This window comes from Euleptes europaea, chromosome 17, assembly GCF_029931775.1.
Source record: "Euleptes europaea isolate rEulEur1 chromosome 17, rEulEur1.hap1, whole genome shotgun sequence".
Taxonomy (NCBI): Eukaryota; Metazoa; Chordata; class Lepidosauria; order Squamata; family Sphaerodactylidae; genus Euleptes; species Euleptes europaea.
Genome location: NC_079328.1, coordinates 42,743,918 through 42,767,239, shown reverse-complemented (window position 1 = coordinate 42,767,239; position 23,322 = coordinate 42,743,918). Strand labels below are relative to the sequence as shown.

The 23,322-nt window shown below is 44.9% G+C and overlaps 1 protein-coding gene across 1 annotated transcript in view; it reads right to left on the bottom strand.

Annotated features, from left to right (window-relative positions):
* The window catches only part of NKD1 (NKD inhibitor of WNT signaling pathway 1), a 136,142-nt gene that overhangs the window by 14,166 nt on the left and 98,654 nt on the right, over positions 1-23,322 (bottom strand). The window contains exons 5-6 of the mRNA XM_056862961.1: positions 11,772-11,878; positions 1,936-2,031 (exon numbers count right to left, since the gene is read on the bottom strand). Of these exons, the coding sequence (XP_056718939.1) occupies positions 1,936-2,031; positions 11,772-11,878 (203 nt within the window). The remainder of the gene's footprint in view (positions 1-1,935; positions 2,032-11,771; positions 11,879-23,322) is intronic.

The window sequence follows — 23,322 nt, the reverse complement described above, 5'->3', positions numbered from 1 at the left end:
GACACCCTGTGAGGTAGGTGGGGCTGATAGAGTGTGACTAGCCCAAGGTCACCCAGCAGGGTTCATGGGTAACAGTGGGGAGACCAACTCGGTGCACCAGATTAGCATCCACCGCTCATTTGGAGGAGTGGGGAATCAGACCCAGTTCTCCAGATCAGAATCCACTGCTCCAAACCACCGCTTTTAACCACTACACCACGCTGGCTCTCGTTGGTTCCCAAAGCGGACTTATCCCTTGAAGGCTTCGGCACCAAGTGATGAGTCCCCGGTGGGTACACAAGCATGGACCCTCCCTCTCCACTGACAGAACTTCCATACTACCTCGAAATGCAAGGCTTTCCAGAGGAGTCAATTCATACATCTGGCAGCCACTAATCAAGCATACAGTAACGGAGCATGGGGGGGGGGGACCTCTGCTTGTGGATATCAGCCAACCTTACTGGGAGGGCCAGTCTGCGAGAGGAATGTCTTTGGGGCCTCACAGTAAAATGTGCAGATTTTACGTTCAGGTTCATTAGGGAGACGTCCCTCTGTGTGCTTGAGATGGATGGACACTAAAATTCTGCTCCACCGCAACGTCTTGATCCTCATTCCTATGGGACTGTCATGTCACAATATTGCAGTGTATTGATGGGAGAAGCCAAATCTGAACTATTTGCCTTGCAAACATCTAAGGCTCAAGGCCTAGAAACCTGATGTCCCTTGACACCAGACCTCCCTTGCCTCCCCACTTCCTTCCTGCTGACAGCACACAGTCCTACCCTACTTTCTACCATCTTGAATATTTTATATCTCGTAAAATCATAGAGTTGGAAGGGACCACCAGGGTCATCTAGTCTGACCCCCTGCACACTGCAGGACATTCACAACTACGTCCCCCCCCCACACACCCAGTGACCCCTACTCCATGCCCAGATGATGGCCAAGATGCCCTCCCTCTCATGAGCTGCCTAAGATAATAGAATCAGCATTGCTGACAGATGGCCGTCTATCCTCTGCTTAAAAACCTCTAGGGAAGGAGAGCTCACCACCTCCCGAGGAAGCCTGTTCCACTGAGAAACCGCTCTAACTGTTAGAAAATTCTTCCTAATGTGTAGGCAGAAACTCTTTTGATTTAATTTCAACCTGATGGTTCTGGTCCGACCTTCTGGGGCAACACAAAACAACTCGGCACTATCCCCTATATGACCGCCCTTCAAGTACTTGAAGATGGTTATCATATCCCCTCTCAATCTCCTCCTCTTCAGGCTAAACATACCCAGCTCCTTCAACCTTTCCTTATAGGACTTGGTCTCCAGACCCTTCACCATTTTTGTTGCCCTCCTCCGGACATTTTCCAGCTTGTCTAGATCTTTCTTAAATTGCAGTGCCCAAAACTGAATACAATACTGTAGGTGAGGTCCTTCCTTCAAGAAGTCCAGGTGCCATACATGGCTTTCTCTCCCTCATTTTATCCTCTCAAAAAGTCTGCATCTTGAGTTAGGTTGAGAAAGTGTGATGGGCCCAAGGTAGAGTGGCCAGATCCTACTTGGCTACCGGCGGGAGCTTCTTCAGCATGAGGAGTGATAACATCACTTCAGGAAGAAAGGGATCCATCTGTGTGCACGCACACACGCAGTGCGGTAACATCACTTCAAGCGCAATACACCTAGGGTTGCCAACCTCCAGGTACTATCTGGAGATCCCCTGCCATTACAACTGGTCTCCAGCCGATAGGGATCAGTTCCCCTGGAGAAAATGGCCACCTTGGCCATTGGACTCTATGGCGTTGGAGTCCCTCCCCTCCCCATACCCCACCCTCCTCAGGCTCCGCCCCAAAACCTCCCGCCGGTGGCGAAGAGGGACCTGGCAACCCTAAATACACCAGAGGACATATAAACCAAGCTTCCAGTTAGCAAACGCAGGGTGTGGTTCAGGAAGCTTCGCTCTGCTTACCTCACGTGTGACTCGGCCGTTGTTGTCGAAGTCATACAGTGTGAAAGTCCATTCTTGTCTATTGTCTTCTTCAAGGGACACATCACACTGCAATTCCTGAGGAACACGGACAGAGCAAGCGATTACCTAAAGCCAAAATCCTACTGGCGGAGAAGGCTAAGCTCTCATTTAAAAGATGTTAAATTAACAAAAACAGCTGCTTTCAAAAATATCATTTTATTTTATATTTATAATTGTAAATTCTATCAGGAACGTGTTGAGAGGAAACATAACAATTATTTAAACACAGGCCGTTTATGCCTGGGAGGTATCGCCTTGGAGTTGCCACTCTCTAGCTGCACATTTCCCCCCGTCCGAATTCTCAAAAGTCTGTGCGGGGGCTTATTGCTGGGAGAATTCCAGGCCCCATCTGTAGGTCGGCAACCCTAGGTCTAAAGCATGGCATACCATAATGAGGAAAGGGGACAGTTTACGTGCAAGAACAGAAGAAATGATACAGCCGGCCTGACCTCAACAATCTGGTCCTCTAGTATGAACTGGCTAGTATGAAGCACAGACATTGGGGGAAAAGAAGAAGAGAAATTCTCCCCCAGATCTAGTACTGGGGGGGGGGGAATCTGCCCATTAGGCCAAATTTTTGACCTTTGCACATATTGGTTCAGCTACTTGCCTGGACTTTTAAAAAAAGTTATCTGGGCCATCTCTCCCCCCCTGGTTGTTTGGCTACCCTACAGTTAGGAGTTAACCCCCCCCACACTCCCGCTGTCTTTTCTCTTGAGCAAGAGAAGGAAGGCATTCAATAGTGCCGTCTGTCTAATTCCCTTGGGCTAATACTCTTAGGGAATTTGAAACATTTTTTCCCCCAATTTCATTGAGCAAGACAGAGAAACTATGTGAAAGACACTGACTGAAATGCTCAGACATATAATGCAAGATCCTCCAATTTAAAAAGAAAGAGCAAGAGAGCGTGCACGGGGAGGGGGGAAAACCCACTTAATTCAAGAAGAGGGAAGGAAGCGAGAGACTCACAGCGTGAAACGAGATGAAGTTGAAACAGAAGTGACCATTAATACAAAATAGCCCCATGGCATAAACCCATCTCTGAAAAAAAACCTTTCACTGCAAAGATTTTTTAAAAGTAGCAATAATTCCAGCTACTCCTTATTACTCATTAAGCCTTCACGTCTACTGAAGTAGAACCCAATTTGGAATTAATAAAGGGAGGGGGAAAAAATAATCCTTGCCCACCACAGCTGGTGCGTGCCATCTTTCTAAGTTGTGAGTTTATGGTAAAAACATTAGGCACAGCAATGTGCCCATTTCTTAAGACTCCAGTCTTAAAACCAATGCCGTGAACACATGCAGCTGCCTTGTACTGAATCAGACCCATGGCCCATCAAAGTCAGTACCGTCTACTCAGACCGGCAGTGGCTCTCCAGGGTCTTAGGCAGAGGTCTTTCACATCACCTACTGCCTGGTTCTTTCAAGGGGAGATGCTGGGGATTGAACCTGGGACCTTCTACATGCCAAGCAGATGCTCTACCATTGAGCCATGGCCCCTCCCCAAGGATGCATCAATGTGTGAATGTGTGCATGGGGGGTCACATGGAGAACTACCATTTGAATGCTTTTGTAGAAAAAAAGCAAATATGGGGCCAGGGATGCCTCTCCTAAGAGTGCAGTGATTAGTTTCAAAGGGCCCCCCATAACTGGCCTGGAACGGAAGAGAAACAATAGATCGTCTTCCTCACTTGCAAGGAGGTGGTACTAAGTGGCATATTGGGGAAGAATATAAGCAGTGTGTTTTCACACACATGACGCTGCCTTATACTGAATCAGACCCTCGGTCCATCAAAGCCTCTTAGCCACGACACCACTTAACCACTACACCACGCTGGCTCTCCCAACAGACTTAGAGGAGTGTTAGGTAAAGGTAGCCCCCTGTGCAAGCACCAGGTCATTACTGACCCATGGGGTGACATCACATCCCGACGTTTACTAGGCAGACTTTGTTTACGGGGCGGTTTGCCACTGACTTCCCTAGTTGTCTACACTTTACCCCCAGCAAGCCGGGTACTCATTTTACCGACCTCGGAAGGATGGAAGGCTGAGTCAACCTTGAGCTGACTACCTGAAACCGACTCCCGTCAGGATTGAACTCAGGTCGTGAGCAGAGCTTTTGACTGCAGTACTGCAGCTTACCTCTCTGTGCCATGGGGAGTAAGCCCTGTTTAACTACACTGAAAGCCCGGTTGAACATTTTGAGTTTATTTCCCCCTTCCGTCTCCCAAAAACGTATGCTTTGGGAGTCAGCAGCAAAAGCCGGGGGGGGGGGGGGAAGTAAAGGGAACGTGGCTGCCCGCAAATAAAATAAACAAGCGCCAAATAGCTTTGGCATCATGGGAGCGCAAGAAATACCTGCTTGATCTGCTGACTTGAATCCAATTCCCTACAGCAGTTAACTGTAACCCCCCCTCCCAAAAACCCTGCTGAGTTCAAAGGAAACCGTCCCTCAGCTGTATCAAGCCCGGGCTGAAAGCTGCCAAACCACCCCCCCCCCCATGGTAGAAACAGAGTTTTGTATTACACAAACATTTCCAACAACTTTAAAAGCCAGGGCACATTTACCATCTTCGACTCAGAACTGTCTGTCTCTGCAGTCCCGTTTTGGATTCTTTTGTACCTGGGTCATAAGACGAAAGCATTTGCCCCCCCCCCTTTTTAAGCCCCTAAAGCTTACATAGTTCAGAAGCTTTGATTTGAAGTTGTGGGAAGTGGAGGGGGAGACAGAGAGATCGACACCTGGTTTTTTGCCACAGATTAAGAGCTCTCCTGGTGTTGAACTGCCCAACACACAAAGATCTTTTGCGGGGAAATGAGGCACACCCGGGTCTTACCGTCGCCTTCCCTTCTTCTCCCCACAACAGACACCCTGTGAGGTAGGTGGGGCTGAGAGAGCTGTGACTAGCCCAAGGGCACCCAGCAGGCTTCATGGCTCAGTGGTAGAGCATCTGCTTGGCATGCAGAAGGTCCCTGGTTCAATCCCCGGCATCTCCAGCTAAAGGGACTGGGCAAGTAGGTGATTTGAAAGACCTTTGCCTGAGACCCTGGAGAGCCACTGCCAGTCTGAGTAGACAAGACTGACTTGGATGGACCAAGGGCCTGATTCAGTATAAGGCAGCTTCATGTGTTCATGAGTAGGAGTGGGGAAATAAACCTCATTCACCAGATTAGAGTCCGCCGCTCATGTGGAGGAGCAGGGAATCAAACCTGGCTCTCCAGATTAGAATCTGCCGCTCTTAACCACTACACCACTAGGTCACGCTGGCTCTCTTGAAGGAGGGTATGTGAGTTAGCTGAGAAGTGTGTCATGTTTACAAACTGGGTAGACTGGAATGGTCAGTGCCTCTGCCCAGTATTGGGAAGGTACACTTAATATAATGGCCTAAATTTTACACTTCAGACTAGCATGTAATCTCAAAATTGCTCTACTAGGCTGGTTTTCAAGAGGTAAACAGATGCTTAACAGGTCCATGAACAGATGCTTAACAGGTTATTAATTGTGGAAAGGTTACAGGTAGCACATTATTGGAGGCAACCTAAGCTTATGGCTTAGGAGATTTTGGTTTCTCCTGGCTATGGAAAAAATTACTATCTATAAAAGGTTATGGGACAGAAGGAGAATTGTTTAAGAGGAATTTATAGGTTACTGGAAACTGTTTTTAACGCAGTGGGATACAACAGACCTTGGAAGAAAAAAGGTCACGGAGATTCACATTCAGATTTATTAATACGGCTAATGCCATTAAAACATACATATCAGTTGCAGGATAAAATGGAAAAAAAGAAGAAAATAAAACAGAATCTAAAACGATATAATACACAAAAAGGTCACAGAGATATTCTTTTACATTTAAGGATTTGGTTATCAAATTATTAAACGCTAGGTACAAGTGGATTCTTAGTTCACGGTGTATTTTGGAATTTGGCAACTAAGGAATTTTAACTATCTGATTGGTGAGAAGGCATTCGGTTCTGCCTTTTGTTGTCCACTTTGGTTAACGTGCTTTTGTAAAACTGATTCTTACAATTAAAAAGAGGAAGGAGCAGAAGCCAGGGTGAAAGGGGAAGTTGCACTAAACAGAACAGGAAAAGATCCTCCGTGGAAGACAGACGCTCTACAGACAGGGAGATTCATCTGTCCACTTCTGTTGCTGTCTTCTGCCAAGCGGGTGAAAACTCGTGTTGTCTGTTCGGTATTTCCTCAATGATCCCTCCTTTCTAGTCAATGTTTTAATTGCTGTTTTTATGTTTTGTATGTATTTTAACTTTGCTTTTCATTGTTTTAATACGGGTTTTGTGTGTGGGGGGGTGATTTTAAGGGTTTTTAAAATGTGATTTGATCATTGATGTTTTAAATTGTTAGCCGCCTCGGTGGCTCTTGTGAAGGCCGGAAGGTGAGATACAGATTTTGCAAGCAAACAAAATGTGATGGAAAGTTGCTTCGACACTCATTCACTGGATTTAGAGATATGTATTTTCAAGGAAGAGAACACACGGTCACCACCATTGCCAGACTCAGCGTATCCATCTATCCTCAAGCCGTGGCTTTTTGGGGAGGAGGTTTGTCACTGAAATCGCTACTTTCTACACCAAAACATGAAACTGGAGAATATTAGTGGCTTTAACTGATGATCAAAAGAATGCACTAGCTGTGGCTCACTTAACGCTTAGGGCTGTTTAGCTTGGAAAGAAGGTGGCTGAGGGGAGACATGATAGAGGTCTATAAACTTATGCACGGTTTGGAGAGAGTTGACACAGAGAAGCTTTTCTCCCTCACTCATAATACCAGAATGCGGGGTCATCTACTGAAGCTGGAGGGTGAGAGATTCAAAACTGATAAAAGGAAGTATTTCTTCATGCAGCACTCCCTGCCCCAGGATGTGGTGAGGGCTACCAACTTGGAAAGCTTGAAGAGGGGAGTGGACATGTTCATAGAGGAGAGGGGTATTCATGGCTACTAGTTAAAATAGATACTAGTCATGATGCATACCTATTCTCTCCAGGATCAGAGGAGCATGTCGAAGATATTAGGTGCTGTGGAACACAGGTAGGATGGTGCTGCTGCAGCTGTCTTGTTTGGGGGCTTCCTAGAAGCACCTAGTTGGCCACTGTGTGAACAGACTGCTGGACTTGATGGGCCTTGGTCTGTTCCAGCATGACTTTTCTTATGTTAAGTGGTAGAGCATCTGCTTGGCATGCAGAAGGTCCCAATTCAATCTCCGGCATCTCCAGTTCAAGGGACCAGGCAAGTAGGTGATGTGAAAGACCTTTGCCTGAGACCATGAAGAGCCGCTGCCGGTCTGAGTAGACAATACTGACTTTGATGGACCAAGGCAGTACAAGGCAGCTTCATCTGTGTTCACTATTTGACAAAGGGACCGTACTTGGTTTGCCATTCACCGGAGAGATAACACACATGCTGTTTTGGTGGCATCAGCGTACCACCTTCTCCATGGAGGTAGGCGTCCTTCTAGTCGGTATGACAATGTGCCTTCAGCGCTTGTATTTATGAAATCTCTCTCTTTATAAGCAAAGCCTGCCAAGAAACAACGTCTGTTTGCATGTCTACGAGGAAATACGCCATCTGACTCATTCCTGGCAGGAGCGTTTCTTCCTCGCCGCCATCTAATCAGATGGATTTCCAGTGTGACTGGGTCAAGGTCGGATCACTCGGGAGACCCAGAGATGAAAGACTTTTACAAAAGCATCCTTCCCACCAGGAAGTTTATAACTAGAAAGAGTATAGTTGCCTACAAAGGACGCACGCACAGGCAGATAGACACACACAAAAACACAACTGTGTGGCAAAAAATAAAAGAAAAAAGAATGCTCATAAAAAGAAGGAAAAGGAAGCGTGTTCCTGTCCAAAGGTACACAGCAAGGTCTGGGAAAGGTTTTGACCTCCTGAGCTAAATTTTAATATCCTTCACTCACATCTCCAGGTGGTCACACATGCCCAAGATCTTGGATTACCCATCTCCTCCTCAGCCAGTTATTCCACCCCCACCCTGAAATTCCAAGAGCTATTCGGACACCCCCTGCCTGTACATATAATTTGCTGCACACCTGCTTCATATATAGGAATTTTCTCCATCCTCAGTGAAATTTGGCCCTCATTTCTGAGAGACTGAGCTACTGAAAGTCCCCAGTTTGAGTCTGACCTCTGCCATGAATTCTGCAAGCTACTCTCTCATCCTTCCCATCTACAATATAAGGATAATAATATTTATTCATCTTGCAGTGCTGTCGTGAGGACTGCAACAAGGGGACCGTATAGGGTTGCCAACCTCCAGGTACTAGCTAGAGATCTCCTGCTATTACAAGTGATCTCCAGCTGATAGAGATCAGTTCCTCTGGAGAAAATGGCCGCTTTGGCCATTGGACTCCATGGGACTGAAGTCCCTCCCCTCCCCAAACCCTACCCTCCTCAGGCTCCGCCCCAAAAACCTCCCACCAGTGGCGAAGAGGGACATGGCAACCCTAGGACTGTATGAACTCAAGTAACCTTCTTCCAGATGAACCATCCTGTACAATTAGGTCAAATTAGGAGGGACCTGGCAACCCTAGGGGTGACTGGTTTATATGTATGCCTTCTTGTTGTATAGTTATTATGGTATTATGCTTTTAACTTTGATGTTTTATGGTTTTACGTGATTTTAGAGACTGTGGAGAATATGGAGAAACGGAATGGTTTCCAATTGGCAAAGGTGTCAGACAAGGATGTATTTTATCTCCCTATCTCTTCAATCTATATGCAGAACATATAATTAGGAAAGCTGGATTAGATTTAGATGAAGGTGGAGTGAAAATTGGAGGGAGGAACATTAATAATTTGAGATATGCTGATGACACTACATTATTGGCAGAATATAGTGAAGATTTGAAATGACTACTGCTGAAAGTAAAAAGAGAAAGTGCCAAAGCAGGACTACAGCTGAACATCAAGAAAACAAAAGTAATGACTACAGGAGAATTACACAACTTTAAGGTTGACAATGAGGAAATTGAAATTGTTCAAGACTTTCTATTCTCTTGGCTCCACCATCAACCAAAAGGGAGACTGCAGCCAAGAAATCAGAAGGAGATTGAGACTGGGAAGGGCAGCCATGAAGGAGCTAAAAAAGATTTTGAAGTGTAAGGATGTGTCACTGGCCACCAAGACTAGATTAATTCATGCCATCGTATTCCCTATTATTATATATGGGTGTGAAAGCTGGACAGTGAAGAAAACTGATAGGAAGAAAATAGATTCCTTTGAAATGTGGTGTTGGAGGAGAGTGTTACGGAGACCGTGGACTGCCAAAAAAACAAATCAGTGGGTTATAGATCAAATCAAGCCTGAACTGACCCTAGAAGCTAAAATGACTAAACTGAGGCTATCGTATTTTGGTCATGTCATGAGATGACAAGAGTCACTGGAAAAGACAGTCATGCTAGGAAAAGTTGAGGGCAGCAGGAAAAGAGGAAGACCCAACAAGAGATGGATTGACTCAATAAAGGAAGCCACAGCCTTCAATTTGCAAGATCTGAGCAAAGCTGTCAAAGATAGGACATTTTGGAGGACTTTCATTCATAGGGTCGCCATGAGTCGGAAGCGGCTTGACGGCACTTAACACACACACACAGAGAGACTGTTATCCACTCTGAGCCCGGCTTGGCTGGGAATGAGGGCGGGTGATAAATTAGAAATAATAAATACATAAATAAATAAATAAATAAATATGGCTCCCCTACTACTAGTATTAAGGCGGCAGTTAAAGACTTATCTGGTCCAGCAAACCTTTGCATTTGAGTTGTGTAGACTGTGGATGTTGCGCATTTGTACTGGGTTGGCTTCATTTTTAAAATCTTTAATTTTAATTTTAAAAAATTCAACGTTGACCGAAATAGCCAAAAAAGGAGGTGTGAATATGATAATGTTTAAAACATAATAAACAAGCATTTTGCACATTTTAAGAGTGCTAAATAGTATTTTTTAGTAAACGATGATTTAAAAACCCTCACAGATGGTTTGCTGAAGACAAAAAGGGTTTTTGGAGAGGCAAGTTACGAACATGGCCAATAAATTATTTGCTTAAGCTAGGAGCTTCAGATCACTGGATGCTTAGTGGTAAGAGCAAGCTTCAGATAAATGGCAGGCACTTCTTTATTCTGCCAAGGATCCATCAATCTCTGACTTATTAACCATGTTGCTAAGAGAAATTGACACACATTAGGTAAAACAAAGAAAAGGCTAAAAGCCATGGTCTTACAGATTTTCATGTTAGTCTAGAAACAACAGCCACCTTAGAATCATAGTTGGAAGGGACCACCAGGGACATCTAGTCCAATCCCCTGCACAATGCAGGAAATTCACAACTACCACCCCCAATGACCCCTACTCCATGCCCACAAGATAGCCAAGATGCCCTCCCTCTCATGATCTTCCTAAGGTCATAGACTCAGCATTGCTGACAGATGGCCATCTAGCCTCTGCTTAAAAACCTCCAGGGAAGGAGAGCTCACCATCTCCTGAGGAAGCCTGTTCCACTGAGGAAGCGCTCTAACTGTTAGAAAATTCTTCCTAGTGTTTAGATGGAAACTCTTTTGATCTAATTTCAACCCATTGGTTCTGGTCCAACCTTCTGGGGCAACAGAAAACAACTCCGCACCGTCCTCTATTCGACAGCCCTTCCAGTACTTGAAGATGGTACTGACATCACTGACTTCTCTTCAAGTAGAAAGATAGTCTTTCGTTGTGCGCGTACATATGACTGACATATGCATACTATTACTGGTAGTTTTGGTAAACAAGCAAAGGGGCAGACCCTGCCTCCCAAGAAAACTGCAATATAAAATTGACTATGAGTAAGACGATTGAAGAAACCGCATGGGAGACAAGGCATGCACAACATGACTTCTGCACAAGCTTGTGGATAATTGTGGATGACAGCGCCGTGCATCTCTTTGGAAGCCACACAGAAGCCAAAGTGGAGGAAATCTGGCCAAAGTAATTCCAGAAACCCTCCTCGTCCTGGAAGCAGGTCATAAAAAGAGCGGCGGAATGCCTGAAAAGCCACCGATCCCTGTAAAGACTACTCAGTATCACTTTGAACGTGAAGATCATTTTAAGCTATAGAATTTGTAAGTTGGCCAAAAAAATCGAAGGATAGTACCAGAGGTGTTCCATCTCTCTTGCTTTGACTCAAAGTTCCCCCTCTTTTATTCAACAGATTTTCATTTGTTACCATTTTAGCCACTCACCAAGCACAGGTAAAACTACTGTCATGTGATTGGATAAGGCAACACTTCACAACCCACCAAGCCAATCACAGTCCTCCAGTTCCATACCAAAGCTGATAGGTGATTGAAAACCACACCTGCCTTCCATTTCTGCAGGCCCAACATGGCAGCAAAAATCTATGGGGCCCTCCCCAATGAATGGAGGATCCATGTTTGACTTTGTGGGTCACAACAGGAGAACCTACTTCTATCCATTAAATATAGGGTTGCCAGCCTCCAGGGGGTGGCTGGAGATCCCCCACTGTTACAACTGATCTCAAGGCGACAGAAATCAGTTCCCCTGGAGAAAATGGCCACTTTGGCAATTGGACTCTATGGCACTGAAGTCCCTCCCCTCTCCAGACCTCACCCTCTTCAGACTCCACCCCCCAAATCTCCAGGCATTTCCCAATCCGGAGCTGGCAACCCAAATTAAATAGTTCGCTAATAGTGCAACTGGAGTTTTAAGTTGTAGTGATCTGCTGATTGTTCATTTGTTTTTAGGACCTTACCTCAAATTTAAGTTGCTTCTTGGCACTTGCTCGGGCATCGGTTTCCTTTTCCATTTTCTTTTCATCACCGCTACAAGCTCCATCCGTCTTCTCCGGAGGCAAAGCCACTAGAAGAAAGACAGCGAGTGAGGGGGGGAAAAAACCACATTCAGAAGAAAGTTCTGGAACAGTCGGCCAACAGTCATGACACCTGTCAGATACCTAGTTACAAAAAAACCCCACATTATTCAGCTATTTCAACTTGAAACTCGATTTTAAACTAATGAGTACACGCACAAAAATATGTGGATTAATAATAACTCCACATGTGGTTCTACTGGAAAATTTAGCCTATGGAGTCATCACTTTACTGTCCAAAAAGTCAATTCGACCTCTAACCAAAAAGAATGGTGCCAATACAGCAGTGTTTGGTTAAAATGTCATCTAGCTGATAATTTAAGAACCAACAGAAATTAAAGGGAGGGGAATTACAATGGATTAATGAAGCAAAGGGGGATTTTTTAAACATAGCCAGTGCTCTCATGTCGGTGTTGGCTGATCTTAGACCATTATAAATGGATTGATTTAAAAACGCAGCATTCCAGTTAAGAAAGGACAGCTGTTTTCCGGTGCAGGTGTAACATTCCAGGTTTCTTAACCATTGTTAGGAGATTAGCAGCACCCTGTGAGGTTATTCCTCCTACCCCCCTGTACTCGAGTTAGTTTCCTCCTTCCATTTTCATGATCCAGTGATGCACACTAAAATTAACCAGGTTCAGCTCAAGCAGCAGTCAGCTTCTAACAATGGTTTAAAGCCAGCGGATGTTATCAGCACAGATGTTACAGAGTGCCATGGTTAGGGATGCCATGTCCCTCTTTGCAACTGGCAGGAGGATTTGGGGGCACAGCCTGAGGAGGGTGGGGTTTGGGGAGGGACTTCAGTGGTATAGAGTCCAATTGCTGAACTGATCTCTATCGGCTAGAGATCGATTGTAATAGCAGGAGATCTCCAGCTAGTACCTGGAGGTTGGCAACCCTAACCATGGTTAACCTTGAAAATAAGAGAGGAGAAGCTGACCACAACAGGGGGAGATGTAGATCTAGGGCCCCCCAAATCCTTGGAATTCTCCCAATCTTATTGTTTGAGGTCGGGATCCATGGCCTGAGCCCCACAAATCCCTTGCCCCTGATGCCTGTATCTATTTGATGAATCCCAAATGATCCTTTAAGATAAAATATATTTCATAAGAAGAGCCCTGCTGGACCAGACCCATGGTCCATCTAGAACAGAATGGTCTCCCACAGTGGCCAACCAGTTCCTCTGGAAGTCCAAGGCCCAGGATTTCCCAGGATGTTGCCTCCTGGCACTGAGATTCAGAGGGTTTTCTACCTCTGAATGTGGAGGTTCCCTTTAGTCACCATGGCTAGTAGCCACTGATGGACTTATCCTTCATGAATTAGTCCAATCCCCTTTGAAAGTCATCCATGCGTGTGGCCATCGCCACATCCTCTGGCAATGAATCCCACTTTTTAATCACTCACTTAAAGATGTATTTCCTTCTGTCCACTCTGCCTATCAACTCTATTGAGTGCACTCGAGTTCTCGAGTTATGGGAGAGAGGGAAAAGTTCTCTTCGCCTAAGACATAGTTAAATTGTGGAACCCCCTGCCCCAGGATGTGATGATGGCTGCCAACTTGGAAGGCTTGAAGAGGGGAGTGGACATGTTCATACAGAATAGGGCTATCCATGGCTACTAGTACAAAATGGATACTAGTCATGATGTATACCCATTCTCTCTAGTAACGAGGAGTGTGCCTATTATATTAGGTGCTGTGGAACACAGGCAGGATAATGCTGCAGTCAATTTGCTTGTGGGCTTCCTAGAGGCACCTGGTTAGCCACTGTATGAACACACTGCTGGACTTGATGGGCCTTGGTCTGGTCCAGCATGGCTTTTTTATGTTCTCTCTATCCACTCTCTGCCTCATGGATAACAGACTGACATCAATCCTTTGCTCTTCCACTGATCTCAAATGAAGGATTCCGTATCTGGGCAAAGAAGGGGCTATCCAGTAACGGGCCGAATGGGGAACGAGCGCTCTTGATTTTTAAAACATTGAAAGTTAATCTTTCCACATATTCGGAGAGATCAATTATACATTAAAGCAAAGTTTTCTAACAGGGAAAAGCTGTGCGGTGACAAATTCGACCCTCAAATGTTAAGAGTTAAGACTATATGGCGGGGTTGGGGGGGGAGAGAAACTCGGTGCATAAATGCCTTGGAAATACTTTAATATTTCATAGGGGCGACGATTTTCTGTTCCTTTCACCTGAGATCCGGTTGCTAGGGGAATATTCCCTTCAAAATTTATCCTTCGTATTTCAACACAACGATGACATAATTTCTTTTTTTTGGGGGGGGGTGCTTTCAAGAATAAGGATCAGTTCTCTTTCCCTCTTCCTTTTTAATGCAAGCTTTTAAGCACGTAGCCCTAACCAGGCTACAGCCTAAACAGGAGGGGCTGTAAAAATATCTATTTGTATTTTTTCTGATCCACCTTTCTGATAAAAATTGCTCAACCATGTGTACACAATTTAACAATAACAAACGAGTTAATTCTGTTGCAAAGAGGAAGGAAAGGATAGTTTTCAAATTGTGCAATGCTTGGATGCAGAAAAAAACAACAGAGCTCTTTACACACAATGCGGTGCAGTGGTTAAGAACGATGGTTTGGAGCAGTGTACTCTTGATCTGGAGAACCGGGTTTGATTCTCCGCTCCTCCACATGAGCGGGAGACGCTAATCTGGTGAACCAGGTTGGTTTCCCCACTCCTACACATGAGGCCAGCTGGGTGACCTTGGGCTAGACACAGTTCTATTAAGAGCTCTCTCAGCCCCACCTATCTCACAGGGTGTCTGTTGTGGGAAGGGGAAGGGAAGGTGATTGTAAGCTGGTTTGATTCTTCCTTAAGTGGTAGAGAAAGTCGGCATATAAAAACCAACTCTTCTTCTTCTTCTTCTTCTTAATATGAGGTCCAATCATAGCCACACTTAGTCCAAGGGAAGACAACAAAATTAGGTGTTAGAACAGTCCATACCATTTCACGTGCTGGCGAGGGATCACATATTTGAATCCTCCACTTCTGTTTTAGCAAATGTATAACTAAAACTTGGTTTTAGTGCCTGCGCTGAAGCTCCCTGTTCTTGGGCGAAATTTCCAATCTGGGCACATATGGAAAATATGCCACCTTAGAGCTTCGTCCGCATCATTCACGAGGAGCTGGGACCCAAAAGCGGCGAAAGCATCTATTAATAAAACGTGAGCCCTCGCCGGGAAGAGTTAAAACTGGCAGCCCTGTAAACTGAGAACACCATTGAGCCGCATGCCAGAGTTCAGATACACACAATGTGAACTTCCACCAAGAGTCTTGCCAACAATATTAAATTTCTCCAGACCGGACTGCTTTCTTAAACAAGAGGCAGATTCGTGTTTCCAGCATCTGCACCATTAGAAATAGGTCAGAGGACACTATCATTCCTGTAAAAATATTCATTTGCTTCCTCTTCAGATGTCAAACCTTTGCAAAGATCTGGATTTTTGTGTTAAAACGTCATAGCTGTAGGAAGACGGAGCTCGCTTCTTCCAAGAAAAAAACTTTACAGCCAAGATCCAAGGAGCTACTTAAAAGCAAGCCCAAGGGGTTGGGCATGCCCCAGAGGTCTTGTAAGCCCTCTCTGATTTCAGCGGCAGACCACCACGCCAAGTCACAAACAGCCTCCAAGCCTTTCCTCGGTGTCAAAAGTAGTTTGTCATTTCGCATTTGAGGCAGCTGTTCAAGAAGCACACGCCCATAATGTTCCCCTCGCCCAAATCTCCTTGGGCATGTGGAACTGGATGTCCATTTCTTTGGATCCTGACTAGTATGTCCTTCCAAGAATACAGAAGGATACAAATAGATCACAGAATCATAGAGTTGGAAGGAACCACCAGGGTCATCTATTCCACCCCCCTACACAATGCAGGAAATTAACACACACCCCACTGACCCCTACTCCATGCCCAGAAGATGGCTAAGATGCCCTCCCTCTCATCATCATAGAATCAGCATTGCTGACAGATGGCCATCTAACCTCTGCTTAAAAACCTCCAGGGAAGGAGAGCTACCACCTCCTGAGGAAGCCTGTTCCACTGAGGAACCACTCGAACTGTTAGAAAATTCTTCCTAATGTCTAGGCAGAAACTCTTTTGATTTAATTTCAACCCGTTGGTTCTGGTCCGACCTTCTGGGGCAACAGAAAACAAGTCGGCACCCTCCTCTGGATCACAACAATGTTCCACCTAACTGAGTATTTGATCTGCAGCAGCAGTTAATGGTAGTATGTTTATTGCCATCTTCTAGATGCCTTTGGGAAATGTCAAACATTCTCATTACAACATAATGCAGATTTTTTTTACTAACCTAACCCCTTTAAACCAGTTTTTCTGTACAATCCGCTTGTTCATTTATACCTTTCATTTACCGTCAAAGTGGTAAAAGGGTGTGAAAGCTGCTACCTTTTCCACACACCTTTGTCAATGAAATTCAAATTCCAGACTAATAAATTCCAGAGAGGTAGCCGTGTTCATCCGTGGCAGCACAAAAAGAGAATTGTGGCACGGGGAGGGGCTGCTGCTCAGTGATAGAGCATCTGGTTTGCATGGAGAAGGACCCAGGTTCAATCCCCAGCATCTCCAGTTAAAGGGACTAGGCAGGTAGGTGATGTGAAAGACCCCTGCCTGAGGCCCTGGAGAGTCGCTGCTGGTCTGAGTAGACAATACTGACTTTGAAGGACCAAGGGTCTGATTCAGTAGAAGACAGATTCATGTGTTCATGTGCTCAGTGACAGAGCATCTGGTTTGCATGCAAAAGGTCCCAGGTTCAACCCCTGGCATCTCCCGCTAAAGAATCTCAGGAAACCCTTTGGGAAGGGCCCGTGGATCAGTGGCAGGGTATCTCCTCGGCATGCAGAAAGTCCCAGGTTCAGTCCTCCAGTTTTAAGATCAGGCACTAGGTGATGTGAAAGACCTCAGCCTGGGACCCTGGAGAACCACTGCCAATCAGACAAGTCTGACAGTGACAGACAGATGGTCTCACTTAGTATAAGGCAGTTTCACACATGAAGATGCCTTATATTGAATCAGACCCTCAGTCCATCAAAGTCAGTATTGTCTACTCAGACCAGCAGCAGCTCTCCAGGGTCTCAGGCAGAGGTCTTTCACATCGCCTACTTGCCTAGTCCCTTTAACTGGAGATGTCGGGGATTGAACCTGGGACGTTCTGCATACCAAGTAGATGCTCTACCACTGAGCCACAGCCTCTCCCTTAGTGCTTACCATTAAGAACTAGAGGACAAATTGCAGCACAAGTTTTCATTGAATAAAGCCCGCGTCAGATAGATAGCCAGCATGGTGTAGTTGTGAAGAGCGATGGTTTGGAGCAGTAGACTCTGATCTGGTTTGGAGTGGTGGACTCTGATCTGGAAAACCGGGTTGATTCCCCACTCCTCCACATGAGCGGCGGAGGCTAATCTGGTGAAATGGATTTGTTTCCCCACTCCTCCACATGAAGCCAGCTGGGTGACTAGGGTTGCCAGGTCCCTCTTTGCTACCGGCGGGAGGTTTTCGGGGCAAAGCCTGAGGAGGGCAGGGTTTGGGGAGGGGAGGGACTTCAATGCCATAGAGTCCAATTGCCAAAGCAGCCATTTTCTCCAGAGGAACTGATCTCTATTGGCTGGAGATCTCTATTGGCTGTAATAGCAGGAGAGCTCCAGCTAGTACCTAGATTCTAGATCAGAACCATCTCCCCCCACCCATTTTCTTATGAGTTTGCTTGACATTCTTTTTGAGAACAATTTTTTTCGTTATCAAGATACATTTTTTCTTCAAATCAGTGGGGTTTCCATGGGGGCAGCTTGCGCCCCCTCGATTGCCAATATTTTTATGGCCCATTTTGAAAAAACTCACCTTTTTTCTTCTTCCATTTTCTCTAATCAAGTGCTTTGGTACAAACGGTATATTGACGACATCTGTGCTATACTTTCCAGTCCGGAAGTGTACCAAGAATTTTCTTCTTGGCTGAATTCTCTACATAAATCTCTAACCTTTTCAGGCAACACTAACACTCAAGAGATTGCCTTTTTGGACGTCACTATTTTTAGACTTCATAACAATACATTAGCTGTCAAACCTTATACCAAACCCACTGATTCTGGTTCCAATCTTCATTTTTCCTCGTTCCATCCCCTACATCTGCGCTCCAATTTACCCTTCAGCCAGTTCCTGCGCATTAAAAGGAACTCTTCTAGAGAACAGGATTTCGTTGCGGCTGCAGAGGCATTAACATCAAGGTTTCACAGAAGAGGCTACCCTCCTACAGTCATTCAACGGTCTTTTGACAAGACCTTTCAAAAATCTCGTAGGCAACTTCTTGAAAAAGACTCTTCTGTCTCTCCCACTGGAACTCATCACTCTAGGGTGGTAGCCTCCTTCCAATTTTCACATTTAACTTATGATATAAAAAAGATCCTGTTGCGTCATTGGCATTTACTCCACAACATCCCTGATTGTAATCTGCCGCCATTATTGGGTATGAGGAAGACTGCCTCTATATGTGACATGCTTATTAAAACTGACGTGCTTCGAACCAAGGAAACACCTTCGATTACGGGTCATCATAAATGTGGGCATTGCTCCATGTGCCCCTACAGTTTACCTATTAAAGAAGTTCATTCCACTGCTTCTAAATTTTCTTACAGCTTACGGCAGTTCAGTAATTGCGGCACACCCATGACCGTGTACGCGGTCCTCTGCCCGTGCCGTTTGATGTACGTTGGCTGCTCCTCTCGCCCCATCAGACTTAGGATCGGTGAGCATAGGGCGCGGATCAGGGCACGGAATCTTGAGGCCCTGCTCGTACAACATTATATCCAAGCACACCATTCTGACACGGATTTATTATTTTTTGTTCTCTGGCAGTTCAAATCCAAACCTTATTGTACACAGGATGCTAAGAAAATATGGATGAGAGATCTAGGATATAATCCCGCTTAATTTATGCTTTCCAAGGGTCTGAATAACGAGTTCGACCTGTCATGTTTCGTGTGAATGGTTACTTCATGACGTTGTTGGCTTCCTTGCTTCACTTCCTTCTATGTCATGTCTCTTTAAATGTTTCTCTACGTCAAGTCGTTTTTTAGATTTAAGCCCCACCCCACGCTTACCTTCACCGCAATTCTAAGACAATGTGCTATTAGATGATTGTTCTTGGGTAAGCTCTACTTTCAAACCTATGCTTATGTATATATTGTGTATATATGAACTTTATTATTTAATCCTTCACTTCACAGCTGACGGTCCTCGGGACAACTGGCTCACACCAAATCTTGGATTAAAAGCTATGGTTGCCTTATAACCTTTGGAGCTGAAGAAAGCCTTTGAAACGTGCACCAACGACTAGCCACACGTTCTCCTTTGTTTCTTTCCTTTGGATTTAATTTGTTACTACGGACTCTTAGAACTTGAGACCTGGACTTTGAAAACGGGAACTTCCCGTTCATTTTTGACTGTAACTGTGAACATTGGGAGCATTCTGCCCAGTTTGCATTTTTGCTTCTTTGGTTCATGTTTATATCGAATGTTTATATTGAATGTCTGTGCTGAGCATGTTTCTTTTCTGTACTGTCTTTGCATGAGGTAATGCTGTTCAGCATAATATATGATTTCTGTTAAATTTCCAGTGTGGTTTTGTATTTGCGCCCTCGTGCCGCCATTTTCTTTAACGCAGTTAAATACGGCACAGGTGTATTTGTTATTGTAGTACCTGGTGGTTGACAACCCTATGGGTGACCTTGGGCTAGTCACACTCTCTCAGCTCCACCTACCTCACAGGGTGCCTGTTGTGGGGAAGAGAAGGGAAGGGATTTGTAAGTCACTTTGAGACTCCTTAAAGGTAGAGAAAAGTGGGAGGGAAGGCCTCGGCCTCTATGCCCTGTTGTTTACCCTTCATAGGAACTGGTTAGCCAGACAGGGCTCCTCTTGTGTTTTACTGTCTTTACTGCCTTGAGATTTCTGAACAGAAAAAGCACTGTCTGAATAGGGTCTTTTTTATTATTATTATTTTGTTGCTAGCGTCTCATTTTCAGTCAACCCCATGATTGCATCTTTGAAAAACATTACATTCGCTTCTTCATAGAGTCCCTTTTCTCCTCCAGATCCTTTTTTTTTAATTATTATTAAATGAATTGGAAAGTATGTGCCTTGAACAACACACTACAATGTTCCTTTTCTATTTGAAACTGGAAACACAACAAAGCGGGGAAAATATTACATTTCAAACATTGTGAAACACTAGTCCTGCATTAAAGAAAGCTAATTGGCACAAGTACACTTACAGATGTCTTTTGCCGAGGACAGTTAATTAATAACATCTATTTGTGAGAAAGAACAGGGGAGAACAAAAGCATATGTGTAGGGGTGCTGAATCCATTACTGTCAATCTCCAGTCAGACTGTTATTGAGTTTCGCCAAGGCAGGCAGGCAAGAATGCTATCAGTTCTTTAAGAGTCCCGTGCCTGAGATTAACCAATGAAAAAGAGATTGTTGATAGAATTGCTGCCAAAATGGTTAGGGAGGCGGGAAGGAGCTTCGGCCAAACGCTGCAGCTTCATACCCTTCTCAACCCCGATCTCACCATTGCAGTGGGCGTTCCCACATCTTAACATTAAAAGAAAAACCCTGATGAATCATGCTTAAACCTCAGACATCACGTATCACTGTGGTGGGGTTCAACCTTTTCACCCCAAGCTATCATCATTCACACAAGAAAAATATGCAAGAACCACCACCAATGCTTCTTTAAGAAGAAGAAGAGTTGATTTTTATATGCCAACTTTCTCTACCACTTAAGGGAGACTCACACCGGCTTACAATCACCTTCCCCTCCCCACAACAGACACCCTGTGAGGCAGGTGGGGCTGAGAGACCTCTAAGAGAGCCATGACTAGCCCAAGGTCACCCAGCTGGCTTCATGTGGAGGAGTGGGGAAACAAATCTAGTTCACCAGATTAGCCTCCGCCGCTCATGTGGAGGAGTTGGGAATCAAACCCAGTTTACCAGATCAGAGTCCACCGCTCCAAACCACCACGCTTATCCACTACACCACGCCGGCTACAAAAGACTACAAAGCCCTTGAGGGTTTAAGACTACAAAACTCATGAGGCACTTTAACTACAACAGAATGGGTTCTTATATCCACCACGATCAGTTGAACAGCGGCTGTTCAATAACACATTTATAACAAGTAGCTATAATGTTTGGACCTATAAACTCATTTACAAAAATCTTTTTCATGACATGTTTTGAAGACCACCTTTTGATTTATACCCCATCATGAAATGAAGCCAACCTGGTTGAGATCAGCCAAGCTGGGCTCTTGGGTATACCATCCAGTTACCAAGTTTGAACGGAAGAAGTGTATACAGAGTATAAAACTCGCACTGGGTCATAACCAAATCCGCGGCAGGTCTCCAAGATGAATAACCTCTGTCTATCGAATGTGGAAATACCTTCTCCAGGAGATCCATCTACGTCTGAATTTGAATATTTTCCTTGAGTTGCTTTAAGATTTAAATGTGTCGATGTTTAAAGTCAGGAATTAAGCAAGGGGTGGGGTAAATTTTAAGCGGCTATTATATCATTAAGTATTTTTAACTGTTTTGTGGGTTTTAGAGTTATTTCCAGCCCCAGGCCTCAAGAGGTGGGTCAGGATCCTAATTTAGATAGACAAATAAACATGCAACAGAAGAACCTGAACTCATTTTGGAGTTTACCAAGTTTGTCTTGATTTTGTGCCACCTGAAATAACACAAACAGCTGAAGAGTAGTAGTAGTAGTAGTAGTAGTAGTAGTAGTAGTAGTAGTAGTAGAAGAAGAAGAAGAAGAAGAAGAAGAAGAAGAAGAGGAGGAGGAGGAGGAGGAGGAGGAGGAGGAGGAGGAGGAGGAGGAGGAGGAGTTGGTTTTTATATGCCAACTTTCTCTACCACTTAAGGAAGAATCAACACAGCTTACAATCATCTTCCCTTTCCCTCCCCACAACAGACACCCTGTGAGGTAGGCAGGGCTGAGAGAGTTCTAACAGAGCTGTAACTTGCCCAAGGTCACCCAGCTGGCTTCGTGTGTAGGAGTGGGGAAACAAATCCCGTTCACCAGATTAGCCTCCGCCGCTCATGTGGAGGAGTGGGGGAATCAAACCCGGTTCTCCAGATCAGACTCCACCACTCCAAACCACTGCTCTTAACCGCTACATCATGCTGGCTCTCGAGATGCCACTGACATAGTGAGAAGCGCAAGGCATCGGGTTTGGAGAGCCAGTCGTCAAAAGAATTGTAATTCAAACTTTTCTCGCACATGACAGAAAGCAAATTGTCCTTATGTGTACCAATTTAGGCTAAAATCGATTATACCACATTTTAACAAATGGTCTGTGTTTTCTCAAACAACTTTGGAGCAAAAGGTTCTGTTCCTCTTAAAGGATTCTGACCCTCAGCGTCCTTATTTTGTTGCTCGTTTCTTGGAGGCTGCAGAGAAGAGTCTTTTAGAGATGGGTCTTATTTAAGTTTTATGGTTTTATTGTTCAAGACCTTGGTCTAAGAACAGGGGGAAAGAGAGAGAGACAGAAAGCAAACAAGACCCCAGCGAAGCTTCTTCGCAATGCTGTGTCACACCAAGAACGAAGATTCCAGGTTTATGAAATATTTAATCTAACCCTTGTTAGATTAAGCTGCAGGGGAACTGAAGACTTCCTTCCACCAAAGGCTTTCATTTCGGAACAGTCCACGATCGGAACAGGGAGCGGGAGAGTTAGGGAGTGCACAAGACCAAGGATTTCTGGCTCATCCTTGAGATGAAGAAAAGGGGGCTACACCAAGGTAAACTAAGGCAAGGAAACAAATGGTGCAGAGAGAAACAAATTCTTTAATCATTTGTACAACCCCTACGTGTTTCGCGTGCAGCTTCATCAGGGGGAAACCTTTCAGATGTGTGGGGATGTCACTAAAAAGAATCTAAAAGATTCCCTCTGATGAAGCCGCATGAGATACGCATGAAAATACGCATTTGTTTCCTTGCCTTCATTCTTGAGGTGGAAAAATGGTGAAAGCGACACCTGGATGCAATCACAGAGACTATAGTTAAGTTTGCCCGAGATAATCTTTGCAGCCGGAAATCATGTATGGAGGAAGTCTAGCAAGGCTTACGTATTATCTTGATGGCAGAGACATAAGGAAATTGCCTTATTGTAATTTGTTCAGCTTAGATATACTATTTAGTAATGGAAACCCACTTCCAACCATGGTTTCCCATACTTGATTGCAGCCCAACCATGGTTTAGCTACCTGGACATAATGCTCTACCATTAGGGTTGCCAAGTGCCAGGTGGTGGCGGGTAAACTATCGCCAATCCACCGGGCTGCCCGCCAACCAGCTGAGGGCCGGCGGACACCCCGTGCACGTGAGACGCGCCTACGTCAATTC